This window comes from Python bivittatus, unplaced genomic scaffold (assembly GCF_059951505.1).
Source record: "Python bivittatus isolate LINGU-HERP-01145 unplaced genomic scaffold, Pbiv_v1 ctg000570_np1212, whole genome shotgun sequence".
Lineage (NCBI taxonomy): Eukaryota > Metazoa > Chordata > Lepidosauria > Squamata > Pythonidae > Python > Python bivittatus.
Window position 1 is genome coordinate 1,534,160 of NW_028277097.1, and position 26,407 is coordinate 1,560,566.

Sequence of the window (26,407 nt, forward strand, 5' to 3'; positions counted from 1 at the left end):
CATTAAGAAATCTCTCGTAGTGTTCAATTGGAATTTAATCTCTTATAATTTAAACCCATAAACTCCACTTCTAATTTCTGTGTTGGTGCCTGTAAGTTCCAGGGTGTTCAGTGTGGTTGTGGATGACGAAACATGAGGACAGGCAGCTTGCTTGATCGTGGAGCAGCACACACTGGAGATATAATTGTAAACATAATGCAATAGTACTACAGAATCAGGCTGGACACAGTGGAGGGCTTACTAATAAGGTCTACACTGTAGGAATCAGAGAGGAGAAAATAATAGTGTATTTCTACCATGACTGTGTTCATAGCAAACCATCCAAGGAAACTTTTCAGGACTGTTTTACAGATGCCCTAGCCTCCAATTCTTTCAGCAATGCTTTGATACCACCTGAGCTTAACTATGTTCTGACCAACTTGTACAATTCTTCAGAAATAAAATTGCTCAGATTCATACTGGCTTGATGTCACTTTGGGAAATACTATGTCTAGGGTGTTTATCATGCTAATAACATTTTTTTGAATCAGTTCCATTACTTGTCCCCTGAGGTTGCAGATAAGATTCTTGATTCTATTTATGGCACTAATTATGTGTTAGATCCTTCCATGGCTTGACCAATAAAGACATCAAATAATTCCATCCTTATATTTCTCTGTAAAGGATACATTGAAGCCTCACCCCCATGGCTTAAGAAAATAATACTGGATCCATCAATTTTTAACAACTATCAGCTAGTGTCTAATATTTAGCCAAGCTGGTGGTGAAGGTAGTAGCACTGTAGCTCTTAGAGGAAATGGGTTAGGTATGCATATGTTGACCCATTAGATAATCTGCAGTGAGAAGGAGACAGTGGAAAGATGACTTTGTTGTAACTTCTGTCATTTCTTTATGACTTAAGTTTTTCTTGACTGTAGCATCTCGCTGGAACTCTTGTGGGAGGGAGCTGGTGTTTAGAAGCTCTGCTTGATGATGATTCTGTTCCTATCTCTCTGGGTGCAATCCAGAATATTATACTGGGAGACTTCTGCTCAACCCCTTGAGAACTTTCTTTAGGTGATCTTGCAATATTCCATCTTGTATCCCATGTAATTTAATGAAACTGTTGGGAGTGATCATTTGCAGCTTTGGAACTAATTGTCATCAAAATGCAGGTGAAAGCTTTACATCTCATTTTCTAAAGATTTAGATAGATATCATCAGAACCTCCATATGTCTCCAGTGTGTAAAAGACTATATATGGTAAAATGAAGCTGAATTCTGACAAGATGGAACTGTTATTGATTCTGGAGGCTGGATTTCAGGATTCAGAGTCACTCTTGTTCTAGATGTAGTTGCATGGCCAACTAAAGAATAGCTTTTCAATCCTTCTGGATGCTGGACAGCTTTACCTACCCCTTGCCTCCTTCCCACAGTCACTCATAGGTGCTCACAGTAGTGCCTAAAATTTGGGGTTTGCAGGATCAACTAAGATAGCACAGTGCATCCTGCATTCTTATGTTATCAATGTGGCATTTTCATAAGTCCTGCCACGGATACATTTGATATTAATGACAGATTCACTTTTCTCCATGAGGGGCCCATCTTATGGAATAAATTGCCATTAGAGTAGAACGAAGCCTCTCCCTTACTATAGTTTAGATTGGCATCTCAGAACATACTTTTTCCCCATATCTTTAATGTAACTATTTTTAACTTTTGTGCTTTATATCTACTATTACTTTGTTTCATTTTTATTATTTTTAATCGATGCTAGTTGTGTTTTTATGTATTTTGCAAGTACTGTACCCCAAAATTATTTTTAAAATTTATAACTTTTCTAAATTAATGAGAAATGTCAAAAAGTGGGAAACAGCCAAATTACACTGGGCAGCATATAGATTTAAATAATAATAATAATAATAATAATAATAATAATAATAATAATATCTTACTAAAATGCAGTTATATAATTCCAGATTTAAATGAAGCCAATATTTTGACTTTATACCATGATAGGTGTTAATTAACAAAGCAGATCTAAAATAACCAAGCCATCACTATGTTGTGAAGGGTCATTGTGGGGTTTTTTGTGTGTGACTTGAATTATATGATCTTCTGTTCTTCATCTGAATGTCATTTAATTTGAATGCAATTGCACTTGCATACCTTTTTGTTCTGCTGCTCAAAATACTTTTTTCCTTTTTTCTGCATAACTTATAAGCCTGCCAACTAACACTTTCAAGTACCTCATGAAGTTATTTTAGTTCATAAATGCTTCTATGGAACTATTTGATTTTACAGTAATTGTCAAATAGCTAATATGATTAAAAGTAAAACTGAAACCTAGGCCATTAACATGGGGCCCACGGGTACTAAAGATAACAATCCCTTGGTATTGGCCAGGTTTCCTCTCATCTGATTTTTTTAGATTTCTTTAATTAAAATATATCAATAGAAAAGTACCATGGTTTATAATACAGGACAAACATGATACAGACCATAATGGCTGATTTCACACAACACCCTTAGCATAAACCAAACAATTAGGAAGCTGTGTGAAGTAGTCATTTTGTGAGCTGGAAATGCAGAAAATAAATTCTCTAATTTAGGAAAGCAATTTCCACAATAAGGAAGTACTCAGTGTCTCTTTATTTAGATAATACAAGGTTGCATTTTTTAGCCCTGAGACTAAAAGTATCAGAATTAATGAAATGTGACATTTGGCCATCAGAGGCCAGGAAAGTTGGGCTAGATTTAAAATGTTGTTTTGCTCAGGACACATCTCTTGTCATTTGGATGTGGTGATCTCAAAAGGTTCTTGCAATTTATAGCTAGCTAGCTAGCTAGCTAGCTAGCTAGCTAGCTAGCTAGCTAGATAGATAGATAGATAGATAGATAGATAGATAGATAGATAGGCAGACTCTATCTATAGAGTTTTTAATAGCGGCTTTTCCGGCCACAGAATACTTGATAACCCAAAAATAGATGTGTTCCTGACAAAGAGGTCTGGGGTTTTATTTTCCTTCACAGTACTGCTGAATTTTTATTTTTATTTTTTGGTTCTCTCACCTGATCTCGTCTCCTCTTTGAAGGAAATGGGGCTCACATTCCCTTCCACCCTTCTATGAAGCAATTTGGGAAGGAAGGGCATTATTTAAGGGCTTTGAGCTAAATGAATTAACACACAAATTCATAATAAAATTCAATACACTATGCTAAGCCATAATATGATTTGATTGGTCATGACTTTGTTTGAACCAAATGATTATTCTTTGTAAACTGAGTCAACTGTGGCTTATTTGGTAAACTACAGTTAAAACAAACTGTGGCTTTGCACATTGTACAAACCAGACCGTTGACTTTCTAAAGAAATTGAAACGCACACTAGCGTTTCTAAAGTGCAAAGCTAGGAATGTGCAGATCTAAGTTATGATTTCATGCAGTTTTCCATGTCTCTTCCATTCTTTAATCTTGCATCCATGGAAATGTGTAATTCTTCTTAAGTCTACATGAAAATTTGTATACTTATTCATCCATATATATCTATTACACACATTTGGAAATAATTTAATGTAATATATTTTCCTTACTTTTTGCTATTTTTTTACATGTTGAACTGCACTGCAAAAATCACAGAAGTGCAAATAAATTTCTTCCCCATTCCCAATGCTAGCAAATTTGAATTATATGCCCAAGAATTAGAAGCTATATAAATTCTATTATACAGGTTAACTTGAATATCTAAGAACTGCAGTCTGAAGATGTCAGAAGGTAATTGTAACACTGGTTTACATCTCCAGCAACTCAGTGCAAACATTTTACCAACTAATACAAGTTGTCTTCACAGTCCTATCATAATTAGTTTGCTCCCAAGCTGTGAGATTTCTTTTGGGAATTCAGCTATATAGCAACTGGACCTGCCATGTTGGTAGAAACCAGATACGAGGTGGACTCTTTTTTAAACTGAAATCTGTTGATAATATTTCCTGTTCTTCTTAAAACATACTTGCTGCTTTCAATATCATAGAAATACATCTCAAGTCTAGTTTTTCCTTATTAGCCATGCACATATGACATCAATGTTTTTTTAAAAATTAGTCTGTGTTAGCAGGTGTATGGATTGATTGTGTAAAATGGATTATAAATTTGCTTTTTTAAAAAAAGACAAAACAAGCATTTAAAGGTTTTTATGGTTCTCTTATTCCAGTACTATATTGTAAATGGACAGAGAAAAGAATCTCTGAATTACTACTCTTCTATATATTATGAATAGCACCACATATTTAGTTGGCGCACTAGCTTCTTTTGAAATGTGACAGAAATTTTGCACTGTGGAATAAGCAAACTAGGTAGCTATATGCAGTGTTAAAAAACAAGGGGAATATTTGAAAAGAGGAACAGTTAGGGTCATTTTATAATTCTGAGCAGACTAGAATTTTAATAGACATTTCAAAGCTTGTATCTTAAATGAAAATCTAAAATGTGGCAAGGAGAGGCTGAGATTTCAGGATTTCTGGTTCCATTTGCACTTCCGTTTTCATTTCTGTTCTTTTTGCAAGAATGGCTGAAGAGTAGGTGGGGGCAGGATTTAGCACCATCCCCGCATGCATCTCTAAATCTTTGGCTGCTCCCAATTATTGTTGGGCAATTAAAGGTGACACTAGTTCCTTAACTTGTTCTCCATCAAATATCTGATTCTGAAGAACCAAAGAAGTGGAGCATGGAGTAGAGCCACAATCCTTGCACAAATTTATTATAGGATACGGTAGAAAAAGAGATATGGAAATAATTTCATGAGGACATAAATATACTCATGTAAAGACTTGACAAAAATTAATATGCTAACATTTGGAGTGGGGGTGAGGAGGTATATCTAGGACAAATCAGCAAACAAGCTTATGGGGAGAGGGTTGTTGGAAGGGTGTCCTAATTGGAGCTTCTGATCCCAAATGGCCAAGCCTTGAAGGCTGGATGAAGACCACGTGTGGATGTACCTCAACCCTGCTATTGTCAGCACTATTAGGGAGACCAGTATTAGACGATCATGCCCCTTTGAAGTGCCTATGATAAACCTCTGTTTTGGGGGCTGCATAAATGATTTCTTGATGATAAATTGAATTGATAGCATCTACAGTTCTCACCTCTTCCAAAAAGAACTTTAGGATCCACTTTAAAAATTACTATAGCATGAGAAAGTCCACTTATATTCTACTGATCAGAGATTCTCTGGTATGAAGAAAGAGACCAACAATAAATCTAGTTTAGTCAGCCCTGACAGCAGTTTACTGAAGTTTTGGCAGACATAAGTCTCCAAAGAGTGTGTTTGCTATTAACAAAATAGCCCAATAAACACACTCAAGTCATTGACATTCCAAATTTTGGAACCCTGGGGTGGAGTGAGAAGATGCTTCAATGCTTCCTGTGATGTGTGGCAACCTTAAGATGCCAGGCTGTAAGCAATATAAGTATATACCTTACCACTATGTACTGATGTACAGACTTTAACTGAAACACTAAGTATGAATCATTAAGGTCTGCAGATATCTGATCTCAGGCAGGAGTACTATAGCAAAAGAAGCAACTATAGCAAGCATTAGCAATCAGTGGCTGCAAGGCTGCAGCTAGCTTTCATCAACATTTCAAAAGTCTTCTGAATATGTTTAGCTGAAATATTTAAAACAATTATCTTGGGGTTTTTGAGTTTCTACTTTCAAAGAGGTTTATGTTCTCTTCTAATTGAACAAGAAGTGCAGCAAGGCACACACACACATACGGAGTTTGTAGATTACAGGGGGCTTGCTCAGCTGTGGGAGTAAGTCTTGCAGAGGTACACCAAAGAAAGATTCAGGTCAGATCCCTCTCTCTGAGAGTAAAAAGCTGTTAACCAAGCAAATCAAAGATGCTGACTAGGAAGAGGGCACTGCTTTCCTTTGTGGCGACACTTCAATGGGGTGTTCCACTATGAATTATCACAGAAACCCCAACTGTTTATTCCTGAGGGAACGCAGCCCTTAAGAGAAAGAAAAATGTTCTCAGTAGCCAGATGGGACACAAACTTTACAAGACCAGTCAGTTCTCAGCAAAGAATAGTGGCTGAGTGTCCTAGATTCACTTCATCGACTCAGCAGAGGAATTGAATAAAGAAGGCCCTGGTTTAGAATCCTGCCCCTTCAATTTATCTTCCTCCCAAACACAGGAGTAAAACCTTAATCTCTCCCATTTGCAAAAAGCTCAGCGTATACACATGTCCAACTTCTGACTATAAGATTCTTCATTCAAAGCCAAGAGTTGCTCACAGTGTGTAGAATTTCTAGACAAGTCCAGAGGCTAGCCAAACCACTTTGATGCCCTTTGCAGAACTCTGGAAATGGCTTGGTTGAGATGGGACCATTCTGGTGATAGTCCCATCTGACACCACACCTGAACCTGGAATATACTGAGAGGTTTACCGCATCTTTCTCCCCTAAAATACCTAAAAGGATTGCAATTTTCTAACGTTTTAGTGCAAGGTGATGATGTTTGCCAACAAGCTAGAACTATTTATATGAAGAAATGTCTTCTCCTAAAAATTCATAGACATGATTGTATTTTTAATGTTTTCACCCCTTTAAATCTTTTGTTTTTTTTTTTAATAAAGTGCCCATTACTATGTACATTCATGTAACAACATTTGCAGGGATGATATATCTTTTTGTGGAAATATTCATACCACATTTCAGATAAATAGGTTGAGTGATTTTTTTTTTTTAAGGGGTAGCATTAGGATCTGATTATTACACAAACATAAGGGATAAAGTCCCTGATCTTCTTTTCCATAAAAATAAGTCACAAGGCTAAGTAAGCTAGTTTTAAATGCTCCAAACAAGAGACTAGGAACTTTACGGAAGTCCAAGATTAGAACAAAGACAGAAATCTGTTTATGTAGTCCTGAAATCTGGGTTTGGCCAAAGCTAATGCACACTCTGAATAATTATGGCAGAGACAATAATTGCTTCTAATTCCAGAATGGCCACTGCTGGTTGATGGCAGTGGTCTGTCTCAGCTATATCTGCCTTCAGTAAAGATGGATGGTAATCTGACTGCTTTCTCTTTGTTGACTCATATGATTTACTGGCATTTCTATCTTATTTTATTTTCCTCTATCTGTCTCTTGCCAAGGGAAAGAAAAACTCTGCCAGCTGTGAAGTGGTCCTCTTCAATTTATCTTGGTTAAGCTGCAAGAGGACTTGTTTATAATTCTCAACAACCCCCCCACCCCACCCCCAAACTGGGCAGCTGCTACCTCTTTAATCCAAATCTTGCGTCCAAATGATTTGTAGCTACCTTTTTTTTCACTTAATTTAAAAACTCACAGAAAATAAAATGAATAAATCAATCAAGGACTTTAAAAAAAAGCCAAGCTGTATATATTAAGTGCACTAAAACTCTTTTAGCATAATCCATAAAAAACCAATATGAATAATTGAATTTAGGACTTTCCCTTGACCTTGTTGACGCAGAGACTAATCTAATCATGCACTACAGAGAATGGTAGCTTTGCAGCATTCAAAGGTTGCTCGTGCTGTTGTTCAAAATATTCAGGATCTTGTTTTGATTAGTACTTGTGCTATCTTTATATGCTGCATCTGAAATGATGCTGAATGTTAAGTGCATGTCTGTCTTCATTCCCTAAAGAATTTCTCCCATCTTGCATATTTGGATTTCAACCTATACTTCATTGGTAGGAACTGCTCTGCCTGCAAATATAACCTCCCCAGATTTTTCAGGGCTGGCATTCATTATTAGAGTGGAAGGAAAACAGTCTCCTTCTTTTCCTCCTTGTTCTAGAACTGTTTCAAATGATTTATTTAAAAATGTATCCATATTTATTTATTTTATCATTTTATAACCTGCCCCAATCTGAGCAGTGAACAATAAACTCACCAAAGAAATGTGGGAAGAAAATTAAATGGGCGAAGTGGGGTTATATTCTTGGGGATTATCCTATTTAAAATACATCAGCAGCCTTGGCACCATTTTAAATATTCCATGTTTATCACTGGGCATTGTAGGAAAATACGTTTTGCAGAAGATGGAGGAGTATTCAGAGAAAATTCTTAAAAAGCCTTTCCAAGAAGCTTCATGGGGGGAAAAAAATCTCCTTTAAAGATGGTTGGAGTTTAATATTCAGCAGGAGACCGTGTTAGAGGACTTGCTCTTGAACATATTTAGGCTGAAAGAATACTGAGTAATTAAGTAGCAGAGTATCCCACTGATACTTAATGCTCATAATACAGTTTTCTTGGGTGCAGAGTATAGACTGAGCTCAGCTATCAATTAATGCTAACAAATTTTCATTATATTTGAAGTAAAATGAAAATTTATTTATAAATACATGTATTAGCATATTTTACCTACCCTACATCTTAAAAAGGGGGACTAGAGAGAGAAGCAAAGTTTCCTTTGTTTTTAAACCCAGAAACTCATTAAGTCAGATGAGAGACAGAACCATCCCTCTGTCTGTTACCATTTGCCCAAGTGGTCAAAATAGTTCATAGTTACAAAGAGTTGCAATCTCTAATAAACATGAGCATCATACTGTTGGCTGTTTAACTTGTAGTTTACTAGAACACCAAGACCCTTTTCACATATGTTACTGTACTATCAAGCCATGTCTACCCCATCCCATAGTTGTGCCTTTCATTTTTTTCTCATCAAATGCAGGACTTTATAGTTTTCCCTTAAATTACATCCTGTTTCAGCCCAGTGTTCAAGTCTAGAACTTTTTGAACTTTCTCTTTCTGTTCTAGAGTGTTAGCTACTCTTCCTAGTTGTGTGTCATCTGCAAATGTGATAATCATCATTCAAGATAATTCTTTCTTTTTTGGAGATAAGGACATTTATTGTCCTCCAATCTTCTGGGACCTCATCAGTTCTCCAAAAGTTCTCAAAAACTATAGTTAATGGTTCTGCAACTTCCTTAGGATCTTTGACTCCATCTCGCTATGGATCAGGGATATCCACAACAGGGAAGCCAAGGAGGCCAACTGTAAGTCGAAGTCCTACTCCTTTGTATGTATATGTGTGTGTGACTTCATGCATGTAGAAAGGGGCAGAGCTTCAATCCACACTTGCACCTGCTGTTTGGTTCCACCCCACCCCTAGTTGTAGATGCCTCTGAATTCTTTTGAATTAGCTTGGTGTTCTTTTACTGTCTCCTTGTCTATCCTGAGCTGTATTTTTCTTCTTCTACTATGGGTATAACAATGGCTGGCTAGGGTTGTGTCTCCTTTTTGAGAGAAGACAGATGTAAACTTTGAATTAAGACCTTTCTTGCCATCAGCCATTAATTCACTCTTTCCTCTTGACAACAGACTTTTTTGCTTTTCTTTGCTCCACCCCAAAAAGCATTTTGTTGTTGCTTTGAGCACTTTTTGCATGCCTCATCTCATTCTGAGCTTTAGCCTTTCTGACACAATCCCTACAGTTTCTGATGACTGCCTTTATGTGCCCCTTCTTCCATTTCCTATGTATGTCTATTTTTCTTTTTTGCATTTTAGGAAGCTCCTTGCGTGTCCAGACCAGTCTCTTAAGATGTCTCCCATTTTCCCTTCCCTTCCCTTCCCTTCCCTTCCCTTCCCTTCCCTTCCCTTCCCTTCCCTTCCCTTCCCTTCCCACAATAGTTCTGCGGGAGGCAGTATCTCAAAACATTCTACTTCTTTCTGTGAATAACAAAATTGCTTACTGTGGGACATTTGGAAATCTTAGTCCATTGCTTTCTAAATCATCCTAAAAGGAGAGGACAGACCAAGACCCTCTTTCAGAGGCCTGATTCCATAAGGCATTATTCTCCTTTTTTAATAGTTAGCTTTTCTATTGATCTTGTTAGATGCTGAATGTAAGTGTAGTGCTGGGTTTAGACAGAATCTTTATGGAGCTGGGGGACCTTCTAAATTTGACAAATAAATGAATAAACATAGGCTTTTAGAGATAAGCTGATCACCAAGAAATCCTAAATGCAACAACATCAATATAAAAGCTGGTGCCTATTTATTTCTTTGTAAATTGCCTCCAAGAGACTTATTAAAAAATCTGTTTTTTCCTTCTCTACTGCAAAGCTGGGAAAATTAAGAATGATGAGAAGCAGCCGACAGCTTCTTCAGTTGGCCCTGTTAATTTTCTCCATGTAAATCTACAGTTAGTTAATTGTAAAAGGGATCATGCAGTCAACAGCACTGGAAGGAAATCTCTGGTGTCATTCAGGGATTAGTTTTGGAAATCAAAGGAAATTACAATAAGCAAATGGAACAAGAGGAAACTGGAGCAAGTTTGCTAGAGAAAACTCCATTCAGTATAAACACGAATACATTATTCAGTTCTTCTATGGATCATTTTCTTTCCAGATCTCCCACCCACCCTTCTATTTGGGTAGCATACTGGTGGGAGATGTCAGCCCATCACAATTTAGCAGTTTCAGGCTTTGTTTCCTTTTAGCCAACAGGATAGATATCACAAATCCTTGCTAGTGTGCCTTTTATAATTTTGAGATTTGGGCACTTTCCAGCATGATCCTTTGAAGCTTCTACTGTGCAGCTAATGAGTTATACTTTGGCAGCTAAATCTAAAGCACTAAATCTAAAATCTCATTCAGGGTTTAGCAAATGGGGCTAAGCCTCCTTGCTTGTACCAGATTCTGTAATTTGTTTACCAGACAAATTCCCTGGTAATAAAGACTTACAATAGAGTAGCACAGCAGAAGGCACAATTTGCCATAGAAGCAACTGTAGCAAGGAAGGTCTTTTGCCTCATCTGTTGGTCTTTCCTTGCAGCTTCCTCCAGTAGATGCTAAACTGCCACTTTAAGTTCCAGTGTTTCCATTGCAAATAGGTTAGTTGGAAACTCAAGCAGGGTAAAAAATGGGAGGCGCAAAAGATCTCCCATTGGAAAGGGGAACAGCCACTGCCATCACTTACCCACTTGCTTCCATCTGGACATGTTGCTTATTCTCTCCACTTGCAATCTGTATCTCCATCGCTGCTCATCCACTAATCCTTCTTTCCTGCAGAAAAGCCACTAGCAGTGCTCACAGCAGCACATACTAGGCCAAAATGTATCCTCAGAAGAGGTCATCCAAGTGAGGCTTTATGAAGCAGCTGCCTGCATTCACCATGCCTCATTCTGACTGTCCCCTCTGATGAGCAGAACACATTGGACTGTTATATATTCCTGTGAACTACTCCACTATTTTTCTACAAGAAGCTGGCTGACACAGCTCTCCCAAGTACGTACTGCTCATACTGTATTGATCTGTAGGTTCTTCAGAAAAAGATGTGACATCTGAGTGGCCCGCTTCTCCACAGCTATGTGCCCCATGAGGTCTCACTTTGAGGAACCCCTAGAAGACAGCCATGGGCAAAGAAACCTCTTCAGGTGGCAGGAGAAAGAGTGGTGGGTTGGAATTTAACCTTTATCTATCACCCTTTTCAACCTTTCACCTGAAATGGCCACCTCATGCTGGTCTAGAAAAGAGCAGCAAGGTGGAGAAAATTGCCAGAACTTAGCAGCAAGAAAAAAACTTAAGTGACCTCTGCCAGATCAAAGTTTTGCCACTGCAGTTAGCAGACCAACGTTTTCTGATTGCAATTAGCACAAGAGAAACAGTGTTTAGTTGGAGCAGAGCATGGAGTTTCACCTAAGGATTTTCTGTCCTCTCTGGAATCAAAGTGTTTTTTATGTGTGTGAGCAAACAAACATCCAAAGACAGAGGCCAATAGTTTTTCTGTGAACAGCCACTCTTAACTGGAACAAAATATTATTACTTCCTTTAATTTAGGAGACATTAGTGGCTTTAGCAGAATAAATCACTTTCTGTAGATGGTAAGCCAGCAGAAAATAGTAGCCCCACTCTAATCAAGAGAACAAAACTAATTATTTCCATTCAAGCAAGTGGGCAGAACAAAGAAAAAAATAACGGATATTGGAAAAGTGTATCTGATACCTAATATGATGCTTTTCCACTGAGTCATTTCTTCCCATTGTCTCCTAGTGGGAGAAATGACTCAGCAAATTCTAAACAGAAAAGCGCTCTAGTCATTCTGGGCCCAAGGTGCTTTCACACCAGATGGTATCCACCCTCAAATACCTCCAAAGTATTTTGAAGTCATAGTCGATCCTGATGACCTTGAAATGATGAGAACAGGCAAGGAATATCATGATCAGTGCTCCCTCCAGCTGATCAAGAGGCAATTACAGAAAACATTCAGTCATTGCTTTCTTCTCTGAACTATATCAGCTCCTGGAATATGAATAATCCTAGTTCCCACTTCACACAGAATGGGGAGAAATTGCTAGCCGCCTCCTACACACACACACACAGTGTTTTCAGCACGTCTTGTATATGCTTGTGTGTCTCTGTGTGCATTCATGAGAGAGAGCGAGATTGCTAAGAGATTACAGATGCCTGACTGTCAAGATGTCATTCTTCCTAAATATAAATTCCTACTGAAAGCTGAAACATTTTTAAGCCCTGAGAAGCAAAATAACATTTGGAATCAGATCAGGCAGATTTGTACTCTGTACCTCCCTGATTCACTGAAGTATAAGGGATGGGAGTGGGGAGGTACAGCAAGTGAAGCTTGCCTATATATATATATATATATATATATTTGTGTGTGTGTGTGCATACTCCCCACCACACACACACACCAGGTTGACTTAAAGTGATCTCTGAGAACCAGTGGCGCCAGACCCACTGAAGAAAAAAGATAACTACCCAAAATTTAAAAAGATAATACCAAGCTCTAGCATCTATGGAGAGTAAGCCCATCTCTAAATGAAGTACAACATTTTTAATGCATCTTGGGATTGCAAGGATGGCTCTAATAAACTTAGACTTAATGGCTTCACAGATGACAAGTCAGCAATAACTTTTCTGAGCTCTCTGCTCTTCTGGCTTTGCTTTTCTGTTCCTTAAGATGCAATATTACAGGCCATATCAAATATCTAAACAGCTGCAAGCTTCCCAGGAGGGAGGGAGGGAGGGAGAGGGGGAAGAATAAAAAAAATAATGAGGAAATCTGCCTGGGCAGAATGGGCAAAAGGAAGAAACATCACAGAGCCAGTCCTGGACTGCAGCCTCCAGCTATAAGTAAATCAACTCCCACTTCTATTCCTAATAGACCTGAGGCATCTGAATGGGATCTTCAAAGAGAAATAGAAAAATAACAATTGCTAGAAGTCTCACCTTCTTTTAAAGACAGTTTAACCCAGTGGTCTAGTTCCCAGGTTAATTCTCCCATTGTTTCCACACAAAAAATAAGGTAATGTAGAGGCAAGATTCAGAGGTTGTTCCCACAGGGTTGGTGAGATGAATTTATGGCTAAATAATTTCTTCTTACAGCTCAGTCATTTTCACTGTTTGAGCAACTGGCTTCCATTAATAAAAACTTGGACTCATTAAAATATGACTTTGAGGCTTTGGCTCCAAGGCACCCTGACAGGCTTTCTGCTTTTATTGAAGCCCATATGTTAGATTTGGATAAGCAACATTCCTTGGGAAAAAGAGTTAGATAACCCCAAGTCAACAGTGACGCTCAAGCTGAATATTCCTCCCCACTGTAAAGACAAATCGCTCCATGTTTGCTCCCCATAGCGTTCTTTTAGCCACAAAAAAATTACCTCACTGTAACACACTCAGTCCTTGCTAATAAACCAAGCTGTGCTTCATGTATTACTGAAGAGTCTAAATTCCGGTTGTTTGGTCACAAAAAGATCAACTGTGAATGAGTTTAAGTCCCTAGAGCTCTGATGAATGTGATCTTCGGGTACCCAAGATACCTACTGATATTCAGTTTGACCCTATGTATATTGTCTTTGAGGAATTCTGAAGAATTGATAAGATGATAGGTAACTAGAAGAAGCAAGTATTATTCATCTTCAGAAGAGGAAGATCAGGGGAACTATAGACCAGCTTGTCTGATATCAATATCTGGAAAGATTCCAGAAAGGATCATAAAGAGATGGATCTGTAAGCACATTGAAAACAATAAACATCAGAATACATTTACTTGAGTTTTTGATTGCATTGGATAACTTCCTCAACAGATTGTGGAAATGCTATAGATATATCTTCATCTCAAAAATACATTTGACAAAGTATACCATGATAGCAGCAAGCTAATTGTATTGGCTGAATGCATGACAACTAAGTAGATGCATAGCTGGCTCTTAAATTATATCCAGAATCTGCTCATAAATTATTTCTCATCAAATGGGAGTTAGGTATCTAGTGTGTTGCCTAAAGTCCTCTACTCTTTAGTATTTTTATTAATGCCGGATGAAAAAAATAGAGGGATTACTTATATAATACAAGATTTGGTGGAATCATTAATCACCTAGAACTCATAAATAAAATACAAAAGAACCATAAAATGTATATCAATCTTAAAATGCATAAAGAAAATGCAAAACAATCTTAGAGAAATTGACTGAAAATAATAGAATGAATTTTAACAAACAAGTGCAAAATTCTTTGCTTAGGAAACAAAACTCAAATGCACTAGTATTAGATGGAGATACCCAGTTTGGTAATAGTTGTTGTGAAAAAGATTCTTGAAGAGTATGTGATTACAAACTAATTATAAGCCAACAGTATGATGAGGCTGCAGAGAAAACAAATGCAGTTTTAGGGTGCATTAAACTTTCCAAATTATGCCCTCTCTGAAGTACTGCATCCACTTCTGGGCACCATACTGTATGGATTCAGAGAAATTGTAGCAGGTTCAGAGAAGGTGTCTAGAAAGTCCTATGAAGAGAAATTGAAATAGCTGAGAATACCTGAGAAACAGACTGAGGGGAAAATATGATAGTATTCTTCAAATATTTGAAGGGATTCCACTGAAGTTAGAACAAACTTCCTAAACTAAGAGCAGTTCAAGAGTAAAATCAATTACTCAGGAAAATAGTGGGCTCCCTTTCATTGAATGCATCCATCAGAAGTTGGTGCATCTGTCATAGATCCTTTAATCTGGATTTTTGCACTGACAGGGCATTGATAGCCTAAGGCACCCCTTCTGACTCTACACTTCTCTCTACATCTTTCTGCAGCCTCTCTGTCAGTGCTTCTTAATTTCAAAAATAGCCATGAGAGAAATTTTCTCATGATGTCTTCCTGTTGGATTTAATTTGACCTGGGAATGTACGAAGGCTGCAGAGGGACAGAGATAATACTGTAAAATAGAAGGTAAGACATTGACAGATTCATTAAAGTGGAGTCCTTGGGGTTCTCTGAGCTTGGTGGTTTTCTTGCAGACGTTTTGTTACCTGGCTAGGTAACATCTTCAGTGCTAGAAGGGAGTGGGGTTTGTTCTCTGTTTATATACAGTAGCTTTCCCTGTCATTGTTGGCGGGAGTGCTGTTTTCTCCTTGGTAGTTCCTCGATTAGGCTGTTGTTTACTGCTTGATTGTTTGTCTGAGTTGGTACTTCCTTGATTAGGGTATTCTTTACTACTTGACGTAAGCAGTACAAAAATGGGAGGAGGGAGCACTATGTACGTTGCCTTGAACTCCTGAAGGAAACAGGTTGCAAATCTAACACATAAATACAAGAACCTCCTGCTTTACCCATAAGAATTTCCCAAAAACTACTTTTTTGTGGATAAAGGTCAAAAGCATTTATTTTCCATCAAATTGATTGAAATGGTAAAAATGTATGTAGAACACACGTTCAGGACAGCTAAACTGCATTTAGCTCTTCTTTTCATATCTCCCCATCCTGTGCAAAAGTTCAATTTATTTAATTTAATTTATGTATTTGTTAAATTTATATGCTGCCCATCTCCCCCAGAGGGTGACTCTGGGCGGCTCACAATTAGAATCAAACAGTAAAAACAGTAAAACTATAAATATCCACATTAAATTAGCTAAAAATAATACTATATAAAAAGGCTACATACACAGAAAGACTATAAAATTCAAGATGACGGGGGGGGGGAGAATCAATTACCCCACGAGCCAAGTCCAGCAATGAGAGTCCCCATCAGGCCCCCAGGCCATCTGGCATAGCCAAGATTTCACTCTTCCTGAAGGCCATGAGAGTGGGGGCGCACTGCACCTCAGGTGGTAAGTTGTTCCACAGGGCGGGGGCCATGGCAGAAAAGGCCCTCTTCCTAGAACATTACAACATTAACCCAATATAATTAAGTCCAGCACTGCTTAGTGACTGGGCCATATCATTACATTATGCAGAATATAATCCTTGTGTATAAGGGTTCCTTGTTATGGATTTTTATCAAGTGCTGTTTAATTAATAAGGACTAAACTCTCTATGTTTTATAAAGATTGAACACAGAAGTGTGTCTTTAAAGATCTAGATCTAAGCCATTACTATTCTACAGCAGAAATATATTTGGTACTCCAAAACCAGCACTTACATATGTTACATATGCTGTTCATATGTCATTTACATATGCTGTGCAACATCACCACAAACATAAGAATATGGAAAAATGCGATCCCAGCATCTTTCATCCATTCTTTCGTTGTATGATGAATGTGCTGTAAATACTTTAATTGTCACTTTTCCAAGAGCTTACAGGATTTGTAGTATAAAGATCCTGGACTTGTTGTGTGAAATAACTACAATGTCTTAGTCGCTTTCAGGGGTAAGCCACGATAGTTACATTGAAAATCATTGCGTATAGTTTCTATAACAGATAAACAATTTCCAAGTGTGTTTTCAGATAGGAGTGGGAATTATTACAAGGCTTAGCCTCTGCTCCTACATCTTTTTACTTAGGTGTAAGCAGCACTGAACTCAGTATAACTTATGTTTGAATGGACACATTAAGGATAGTACTGCCACCTTCTTGGAGTACCGCAGCCAAAGGCAACAGATTACAATTCAAATAGCAAGAACGGATGCACATTTCTTAGAAATTAAGAAATGGATAGAATTTGCTTTGGGACTTCTTGTGCAACCAATTAAGTAAAATTTTCTGTAAATCATAACGGTTTCATAACATTTTATTCTCGTGGGATATTTCCAGAGATAAATTGAAAGATGAATTTAGTTAAAAGTCATGATTTGTGCATCGAGTTCTTCCTCCCTCTTCCCCCTTCACAAAGAAGAGAAAGGAGGAAGGGGGAAGGGAAGGGAAGGTCTAGTTAAAAACCAATTATACACTGCCACTAAAACAAAAATAAGTCTGAAGTGCTCATATTTTTACATACTGCTGTTTTATTGGGATGAATGAATCTGGGATTAGTAGATGACAAGATGAATGTAGCCAGAATGGTACCTTAAACCAGTGTTTCTCAAGCTTGGCAACTTGAAGATGTGTGGACTTCAACTCCCAGAATTCCCCAGCCAGCATACTGGCTGGGGAATTCTGGGAGTTGAAGTGCACACATCTTCAAGCTGCCAAGCTTGAGAAACAGTGCCTTAAACATTCTTAATAGTGACCAGTCAAACATTCAGACACATCTCTTGTTAGAAAAATAGAAGGTAAACAATTCAGCATGACCAGAAAACCACAATTGTGGAGAAAAGATTCATCCTCCCCGCTCCCTCCCACTCAAGGGAGGGTGAACAAATCAAGTGAATGCTTTTAAAGAAAGAGAAGAGAAGCTGCAGTTCAATTCAGCTGCTGTCAGCTATATGCAGCTGATTGTGAAAACATCACGGGTCTGGCATCATAGAATATAAGGGTTGGGATGGACCTTGGAGATAAACTAGTCCAGTATCTGTCCAGTACAAAAATCCTCTGAGAGAAATGCCTCCACAACTGCCTGAGGCAGTCTGTTCTTGCAGAGTGTTCTTCTCCCCACTCCCAAAAAAAGGGGAAAAGAAAAAGAAAACAAACATTAGGAACATTAACATTAAGAAATTTTACCCGATATCCAACTAAAATCTACTTTTGTATAATTTTAAGCCATTGTTAGATGTCTTCTGGAACTACTCTGAACAATTATGTCTTATGTTCTACATGCCAGCAATCATGTCTCCCCCACAATCTTTTCACCAGGCTAAACATGCCCAATATATCTAATCATCTTAGCTGCTCTTCTTGGAACCTAGCTCAGTCTGTTGATTATTTCCTAAAATACAGTACTCAGAGTTGAATGCAGTCTTCTAGGTGTGGTCTGGCCAACACAGAACATATGGTAATGATGACTAATAATACAGTGGTACCTCTAGTTACGAACGCCCCCCTTACGAATTTTTCGAGATACGACCAGCTCCAGCTCCAAAAATTTACCTCGTGTTGTGAACCACCTCGAGTTACGAACCGGATCCGCGGCCATTTTCCCTCCCATGACACGTGGTCTGTGGCCATTTTCTGCCCGTTCCACGTGGTCCGCAGCCATTTTCCTGCCCTACCGCGTGGTCCGCGGCCATTTTTCTGCCCATGCCACGTGGTCCACGGCCATTTTCCATCCGTTCCACCTGGTCCGCGGCCATTTTTCCGCCCCTGACACGTGGTCCGCGGTCATTTTTCCACCCGACTCCCCCTCCAAGCGATAGCCGCCTCCCTGTCTTCCACGCCAGAACAGATTAATGGTAATTACATTGAACCTTATGGGAAAATTTGCCTCGTGTTGCGACCAATTCGAGTTGCAACCAGAGTCACAGAATGGATTAAATTCGTAACTCGAGGTTCCACTGTACCTTCATTTTGATACTATAATGGGTAGTGGATTAGTTATTCTGAGAACTCTTAATTTATCCTTTATGGATATGCACCACTTTGAATTTGATTGCAAACATGTGCTTCAGAGGTCTGGGAACATGAATGTAACACTAGACTGCGACTTTTAAAAGTAGTTATATTATTTCTTGGGATCACATGGCAGTTGCAGAAAAAGATGTGACTGCCTTAACTAGTTGCAGAGGGATGCTACAGTCACATTCTTGTACTGTCCAAAGCACATTTTCTGAATTATTTCCAAAGTGTTGCATAGCTGTACTATCCATCCCTATTGATAAACTATTTGTACATCTGTAAATAAGCCTGAATATTATTAAATGCCATAAGCCATCAGGAATCTCTTTTGCAAAAGGAAGCTAAGAATGAATGCAACATGAGAGCTCAGTTTATAGCACAATCCTTGAGTCAAACATAGTATGTCTCTTTAAAATCAGGGGAAGCCAGATGGGTTTACACTTATGCCTAAGATGCACAAAATCTCAGGCAGGTAACTCAAGCCTTCAAATTCTAGTATAAAGTATAAGAGCAGTAAACCTCTTTCTACTAGGTGCTAGAGAATATTAGCCCTGTGCAAAGCTTCAGTGGGGTACTTTACTTTGCTGAAGCTTCAAGCTGTTTTGCAAAGCAATCAGTTCTCACTTAACAGTCACTTCACAGACTGATTAGGACCTAGGAGAAGGTTTTGTAAACAGCCAGCTGCAAGTTCCTCCCTTATTAGTGAAAATACCCACCTCCCCACCAGTTCACAAAAAAGCTGTTTTTGCACTACTCTATTAGGAGATAAATTGGTTCTCTCTGGAAAATAATTCCATTGCTGTCATATTACCGTTTTCATCTCAATAAATCTTGTTAAAGAAGAACTCTGTGGAAAATCTTGCTTGAGAAGAATTATATTCAATTTGAGGCAGCTGCCAAAGAACCTGACATCCCACTTCTAAAGAATGAAATAAAACTGCTGCATTGCTTCACTTTGAGTCACTTTATGGGGCTTCTTCCAGTAGCCAGAAGAAGCATCTATCTATCCATCAATCTCTTTTGGTACTTCCAATAAGCTACTTAATGAATACTGGAAGAATCACTGGAGGTGCTGGAGCCAATGAGAAGAACTCTAGTCAGACACATCATTACTGCAGCTTGTTAAAGCAAATAATGTCAACTCCGCAACATACAGTGTCTTGTTCAGGCAATATGTGGGTGGCTCACGTAGGAGTAGAAAGCATAAGAAAGAGATGTTCTTGTATTTGTGTGTTTCAAGTTGGTAGCTAGCTGGTCACTGTGGAAAGCAAATGCTGGATAAGAGGGTGCTTTGCCTGAACCAACTTGGCCCTTATGTTCCCATGGACACAAGAACAATCCCTGCTGGATCACATCGAAGGCCTTTCTAGTTAGGGATCCTGTTTCCCTCAGTGGCCAACTTGCAGGTGGCCAAAATGAGAGAATTGGTCTGCTAGAACTGGATTAGCAAGTGAAGGCCCAAAGTCCCACAGCTCGCAAAATCTCTAGACGCAAAGCTACTTATATCTTTAAAAACATAAACAGAGCGCTAACCTGTTGTTTTCTTCTCCCTTCAGACATTCTGGATAAATCTAGTTGCCAGATACTATGCACCCGGACTCTTTCACTTATTGAATTTACATCCTTACCTTTCTCCAAGAGCTCAAGATGGCATACATATTTATTTATATCCCACAACAGTATCAACACTGTGGACCAGCCCAAAATTACCAAGCAGAGCACTGAACCTGGGACTTTCCCATCCAACTCCAAAACTTTAGCCAACACAAAGCACGGGCTCCATCTTGATAGTTGAAAGAGAGAAGAAGAAAGATCCTCTGCTGCTGGTAAGTGATGGAGGAAGAAATATCAGAAAGAGTAAGGGTAGTGGGAAGAAAGAAAATGAAAGAGCATCAGAAGGAAGAAAATGGTGGGAGGGTGGGGGAGAGATAAATTAGGAGAGAAAATACCCAAAAGTAGGTATTGGGGTGGGACTGCCAGAATATATTTTGCCAAGGGTCCCCTTCAGATACTGAATAAAATGTTAAGCAACCTCTCCCTAGCTATTGGTTTTCAATGGGTACCTTCATTACTGGCAGTCTTTTCACTTTCATTTCCATACTTTTACCTCTGAAATATCAGACCGATGCCTTTATCTTAGCTACATCGATGATCTGCAAAAGAACTTGCAGATTTCCAAGTCTATTAGTTCTATCTGTGTCAAAGTGGATGAAGTCAGCCATATCTGTACTAAAATAGACTGGCTCATTCTTCCATGGGCTAGAACCAGCTGTTTACAGAACAGATTGCTCTATATGGCTGAATCGTTTGAGTCAATACAGATTTGCTAGTTCATGGTCTAGGTTTTGTATTTCCATTTGGCCAGAAATGCTTGGTGAAAATTCTGTTGGTTTTAATGAGGTAGTATTGCAACCTCAACTTATTGCCCATTGTTTTAGACAATACGTGAATGAACTGGACCTGACAATGTTTTTTGCCCTGACTCTGCCGTCAGAAATATTGAGCTCTTATTTACTTCAATGGGGTATCATCAGTGCCTGCTGATGTTTTGTTTCTTGTTTGAACCTCCTGATGAGTCACTGAGACAGATTCACTCACCAATTTCTGATAAATAACACAGTTCTTAATGAGTCAGATTACATCAGGAGTGACAGGAACAGGTACCACATCCAGTGTTAGCTGTGCTTATGCATCACAGCACAGTAGCAGAATTGATCGTCCATAGCCAGTCTACCAGAACCTTCCCGTTGCTTCCTCCCAAATTGTTGGATGCAACCCATCAGAGGGTGCAGTTCATGAGGACCAGGCACCAGAATATTCATTGAAATAGTGGTCGACCAATTTATCTGAAAACACCTGTTAAGATTCCTAATTTTAAACAACTATGATTAAATTAAATAGACAATCCATTTTAGGTTTCCAATTGGAAAAATGCATATAGTATCCTGTAGTCCAACATCCCCAAACCAAAAAACACCGTGCACCATAGTGGACTAAATAATTCTAGTGTTAAAAGGAATTCTATCATCAGTTATGGTTTAATCATATTATTGAGTTACTTTGACCTTTTTAAGATAGGACTTTCATGGGTATCAGGTTTTTTGTAATACAAAACAGAGCAGATCCAAAGGAATACAGAATGTTCTTATTCTTATTCAGTCTAGACTTATCATTATGGCCTTTGATCTTGTTGGCTGGGAATTATGACAGTTAAAGTCCAATACAACTAACAGGCAGCTTATGTTGCCTTGCTGAGCTATTATCTATTCTGACTGGCAGAGGCTCTAAAAGGTCTCTGGCAAAGCTCATCTGCAATATTACCCTTTTTAAAATTGCAGACATCAGGATCTAGTTGAAATTGGGATCTTCTGCATTAGGGCTGGGCAGAGATCTGGATTTAAAGGACAAAATATGATGTAGAGTGCATGTGGATGTACAGGTAATACCTCTCAGGAACACCTTAAACCAAACCCAAGTTTGCAAAACATCTATGAGCCCAAGAAAGGACATAGCTACTTTGAAGTGTTTCTAATGTGTCCTATATGTTTAGTCATGTGATTTTATCTGGCCTTGTTCTGTACCACCAGGCTGGGATGTCCGCATGGGTAATCTAGTTCCATTGCTTAACATGTATAAAATGTCATGTACATCCTTTCCTTTCCTTTCCTTTCCTTTCCTTTCCTTTCCTTTCCTTTCCTTTCCTTTCCTTTCCTTTCCTCTCCTCTCCTCTCCTCTCCTCTCCTCTCCTCTCCTCTCCTCTCCTCTCCTCTCCTCTCCTCTCCTTCCCCTTCCCTTTCCACAACTTCATATATAAATATAAAATAAGCAAAATCATTCAATCCTTTTCTCTGTGTTTACACAAGCTAATATTGTACTTTGTTTAACTGGAGAATATGCTCAAATACTGAGTAGGAATCAGTGCAACTGCACAACTCACATTAAATATTCCAAAAATACTATACTTGAAATAAGTTCCCCATGCAAATTACAACCGCTTTCAATTATAAACACACACTGTGTGTGAAATGTGCAATTGCCTTAGAGCATAATTGCAAATGTAAATGAATGGTTCACGAGCAGTGTTTATTTAATAAGGTCGCTTGGAGGAAGCGATCCATTGAACTATACAGCAGTGCTACAGTTATTGTAGGTTATAAGACAACAGGAACACATTCCATTTATTTAAAATCTGTTCCCTAGAATAAGTCTCTCAAGATTCCTATCTTATTTTCATTTGTAGCCTTGGGGGTGTATCCATCATCCAATTGTATTCCAGCAGCCTTAACTGCAGAACACTAAAACTATATGAGAGGACAACAATATGGAGCAATCAATCACACCTACTTTTAGAGAGACAATGCTCAAAGTTTTCATGAATTCTCCTCCTATGAAACACTCCAGAAACAACAAAGATGTGCCTGCTCTATCAACTATTCCATTCTGTTCCCCATTTTTGTTTAATTTGGTCTCAAACCTTTGACTAGAAGTCCTTCACTTTTTTGTTTCCTTGGGGAGAACAACTCTTTTCCTCTGCAAAAGTTCATTCCAACTTTTGAAAGTCTATAGGAACTACGATAAATGTCCTGACCAGACATAGGACCTTGAGACATCTGACCATGGGTTTCAGCACCCGCAAAGAGGCATAAGCCTCCCCCTTCTTACTAATTCTAGACTTAAGGAGCCTGTGGTCCTTTTGGAAGCCTCAAATTTCTGTGTAGCTGAGGAATTCCTGAGGATATGGAATGATCAGGCTCTAAACCTAAGCTATTAAATAATGGAAGAACTGTATCCTTAGGTGTCATGGTCCAAAAGGAAGTACATACAGTAGGTCTTCCTCCAAGTTGGAACTATCATGCAAAGGTGATTCATATATACCTTATATGAAACTCATACTTTATTCACCAGGTGAAAAAAATGGAAAGAATGCTTTATAGTAAGCATATTGATTCATCTGTAAGCATACTGATGTAAATTATAAGATCCTGCATTCATTTTAGCTATTTTTGCATTATGAGACTTATCAGTGACATGCACACTGAAGGGCATTCACAGTAAAAAGGAAGTGCATCCCCTGTGGCTGAAAGACAATTTACTGCTGCATTATAAGCAGGTAATGAGGAGGCATCAGCAAGAGTTAGTATGCATCTCAATAGTTTATAGGCGTCTTCTAAATCAGTGTGCATTATATTAGCCTTCCCTAGGCACTTACAATTATCTAGGATAGTGTATAATGTATAACAACAAGGATGGGAATAATACCTAGATATGTGTAAGGGGGTACAAGTAAGCTTCTAACCTCTACAATGCCCACTCATCACACCTGCTCAAATGTGCATTTTAAGTCCTTAATAAGGAGAAATGGAGTGGGGATGGGGGTAGAAAGCCTTCAGGTAACCCTAGAACAAAGACACACAACATTTTCGTTGAAGGCCTTTGAATGACATGCTGGAATTTGTGCTCAAAAGAATGGGTGGGACCTAAATAAATAAAAAGACCAGAACAAAAACTAAATTTATTTAATTTAACTGAAATGTGTCTGTAATGATACTGACTTATTAAAATAAAGGTAGTTTGCTCCCCATGAATTAAGATTCTTTCTCCTTTCATGTTAAGACATAAAATATGGTGGCAACATTTGAGGTGATTCTGGGAGCTTCAGGTTGTGCATCCCTGCTCTAAGAGAAGCCTAAAAATGGAAGCTTTACCAATTTATAACAGTCTGCTGAGGTTAAGACCCTGTTAGATGTTTTCATTTGTAGCACTTGTAGCAACTGTACATATAAAGAAATTGAACTTCACATATTTAAAATTCTACCTTCAGAATTCTATCTTCAGACCCTAAATATATAGCAGACTAAAATTATTTTATTCTGCTATTTAAAGATGGGTACACAGCAGCACATGTTAATAGAAACGGTATTCTATAACACAGGACAGACAAGGCTCCAACTTCTACATTCTAATAGGTTTGTGTATTTCCCAGGAAACAAATATTAACTACTTCCATGACTAATGACTCAAAGCAGTAAGAAAAGAAAAGGAAGAAAAAGGAAGAAAAAGAAACATATGACTGTAAAATTGTTAACCAGTCAATATGAATTAAATATTTCCTCTTTTTCCAAATAGTAAAAGGTAAAGAACAATATCAGATGTCATGGTCATCACCATTTAAAAACTGTAACAGGAACTGGAGGAGCACTGGACCTTGTTTCATAATAATGGGAAATCCAGCAGTGTGCTGGTAAACATTTGCAGAATCTTGCAAGTCTGATTATGGTGTACCTCCTCTTCCTTCTTATACTTCAGTGAATTAGGGAGGTGTTTGCCTGAGACATATCTGAATGTTATCTTGTTGTTGTGGACTTAAAAAGTGCTTCAGCCCCTTTTGCTTAGATAACAGTTCCTACATATCTCTATCAAGGTCATCTTCCCTACTCTGTACAGCTATAAGCAGAACCACTCAAACATCAGTCCTTTAAAAGCAAAGTCATACATAACCAACATCAGATTGGCCCATCATCAGAGAATGATGGATTCCAGAAGATAAGTCATGCAAGCAAACCAAGCTGAATCCAATGCTAGTCCAAGACAGTTTGCTCCTGAGCAAACAACATGGTACCTTTCTCATTCTATGGCATGTAGAAGTCAAGTGATTCATAAATCCTCCATCAGCGCTGCCAGTGGGGCAGTATCCTCCCTCCAGCATCTGAGGACAACAAATCATTTACTCTACTGGACAAACTGTGTGGCACATATAGTTCTGTCCTCCTACATTTTACTACTTCCCTTCCCACCATCTCCTCCTTGAGGCAACCACAAGACTCTACCAAATGTTAGGACTGGACTGGCCAAATGCAGGAAAAGTAAATGGAAGGATAATCAGGCCTAATTAATCCAATTATGAAGAAAAGTCAAAATAGCATAATCTGCCTTTCACATTTACTACACAAACCTGAAAAGCAGAGAAAAACAGTACATACACATACATATATGTTTGCTTACCCAAATCTGTAGCTTAATTCTTTTTTCATTTTTGAAAACTGTTTTCACTTTGAAATCGATCCCAACTGTGCTTACAAAAGCTGAAGTAAAAGAATCGTCAGCATAACGGAACAAGAATGAAGTTTTCCCAACGCTGCTGTTACCAATGATGAGCAGTTTGAACATATAATCAAAGTTCTGATCCGACGTATCCTTTTGGCCATATCGGGTGTCTTGTGCAGATGCCATCTGTAGATTGCAGATGGGGAAAAAGAAAGATTTTTTAAACATTTAAATTTTATGTTTGCTTCCGGTAACTCCAAAGTGCTTATACTTTAACCAAACTTCTCAACACCAGATGCCCAAGTATTTGAGTAGAAAGTGAAGGAGATCTTAAGATATTCCTCATCTCAAATAAGATACTCATAGCAAACATTTCCGTTCCAGAAAACTAGCCGCAACCCCTCCCATCCACAAGGGAGCAAAACTGCAGACACAACTGCTAACTATGTGAAGCTATCCAAATGGTCAAGACCGTGTATAGTCACAGCAATGTTTTTAAACATTCCTAAAACAGCAGCACTGCCATCAAAATCAATTGCCATGAAAAGGAGAACAAATTCTAGCACCTATCCCAAAGAGGATGAAGTGACAAAGCAATTGAAAAAGCGGGGGGGGGGGATCTCATTGAGCTTTGTGAGTTTTCTTCATTCCATCTTGTCGTGTTATAATCTTCTTGTTGT

General features: G+C 38.4%; 1 protein-coding gene across 4 annotated transcripts in view; it reads right to left on the reverse strand.

Moving 5' to 3' along the window:
• Positions 1–26,407, reverse strand: part of RAB3C (RAB3C, member RAS oncogene family) — a 97,012-nt gene that overhangs the window by 58,829 nt on the left and 11,776 nt on the right. For 3 of the 4 annotated variants that reach the window (XM_088152792.1, XM_007428365.4, XM_088152793.1), the window contains exon 2: positions 25,686–25,913. In XM_088152792.1, coding sequence (XP_088008918.1) covers positions 25,686–25,913 — 228 coding nt within the window. Of the gene's footprint in view, positions 1–25,685; positions 26,024–26,407 lie in introns of those variants that run through there. The other variant, XM_088152791.1, reaches the window with a different exon arrangement.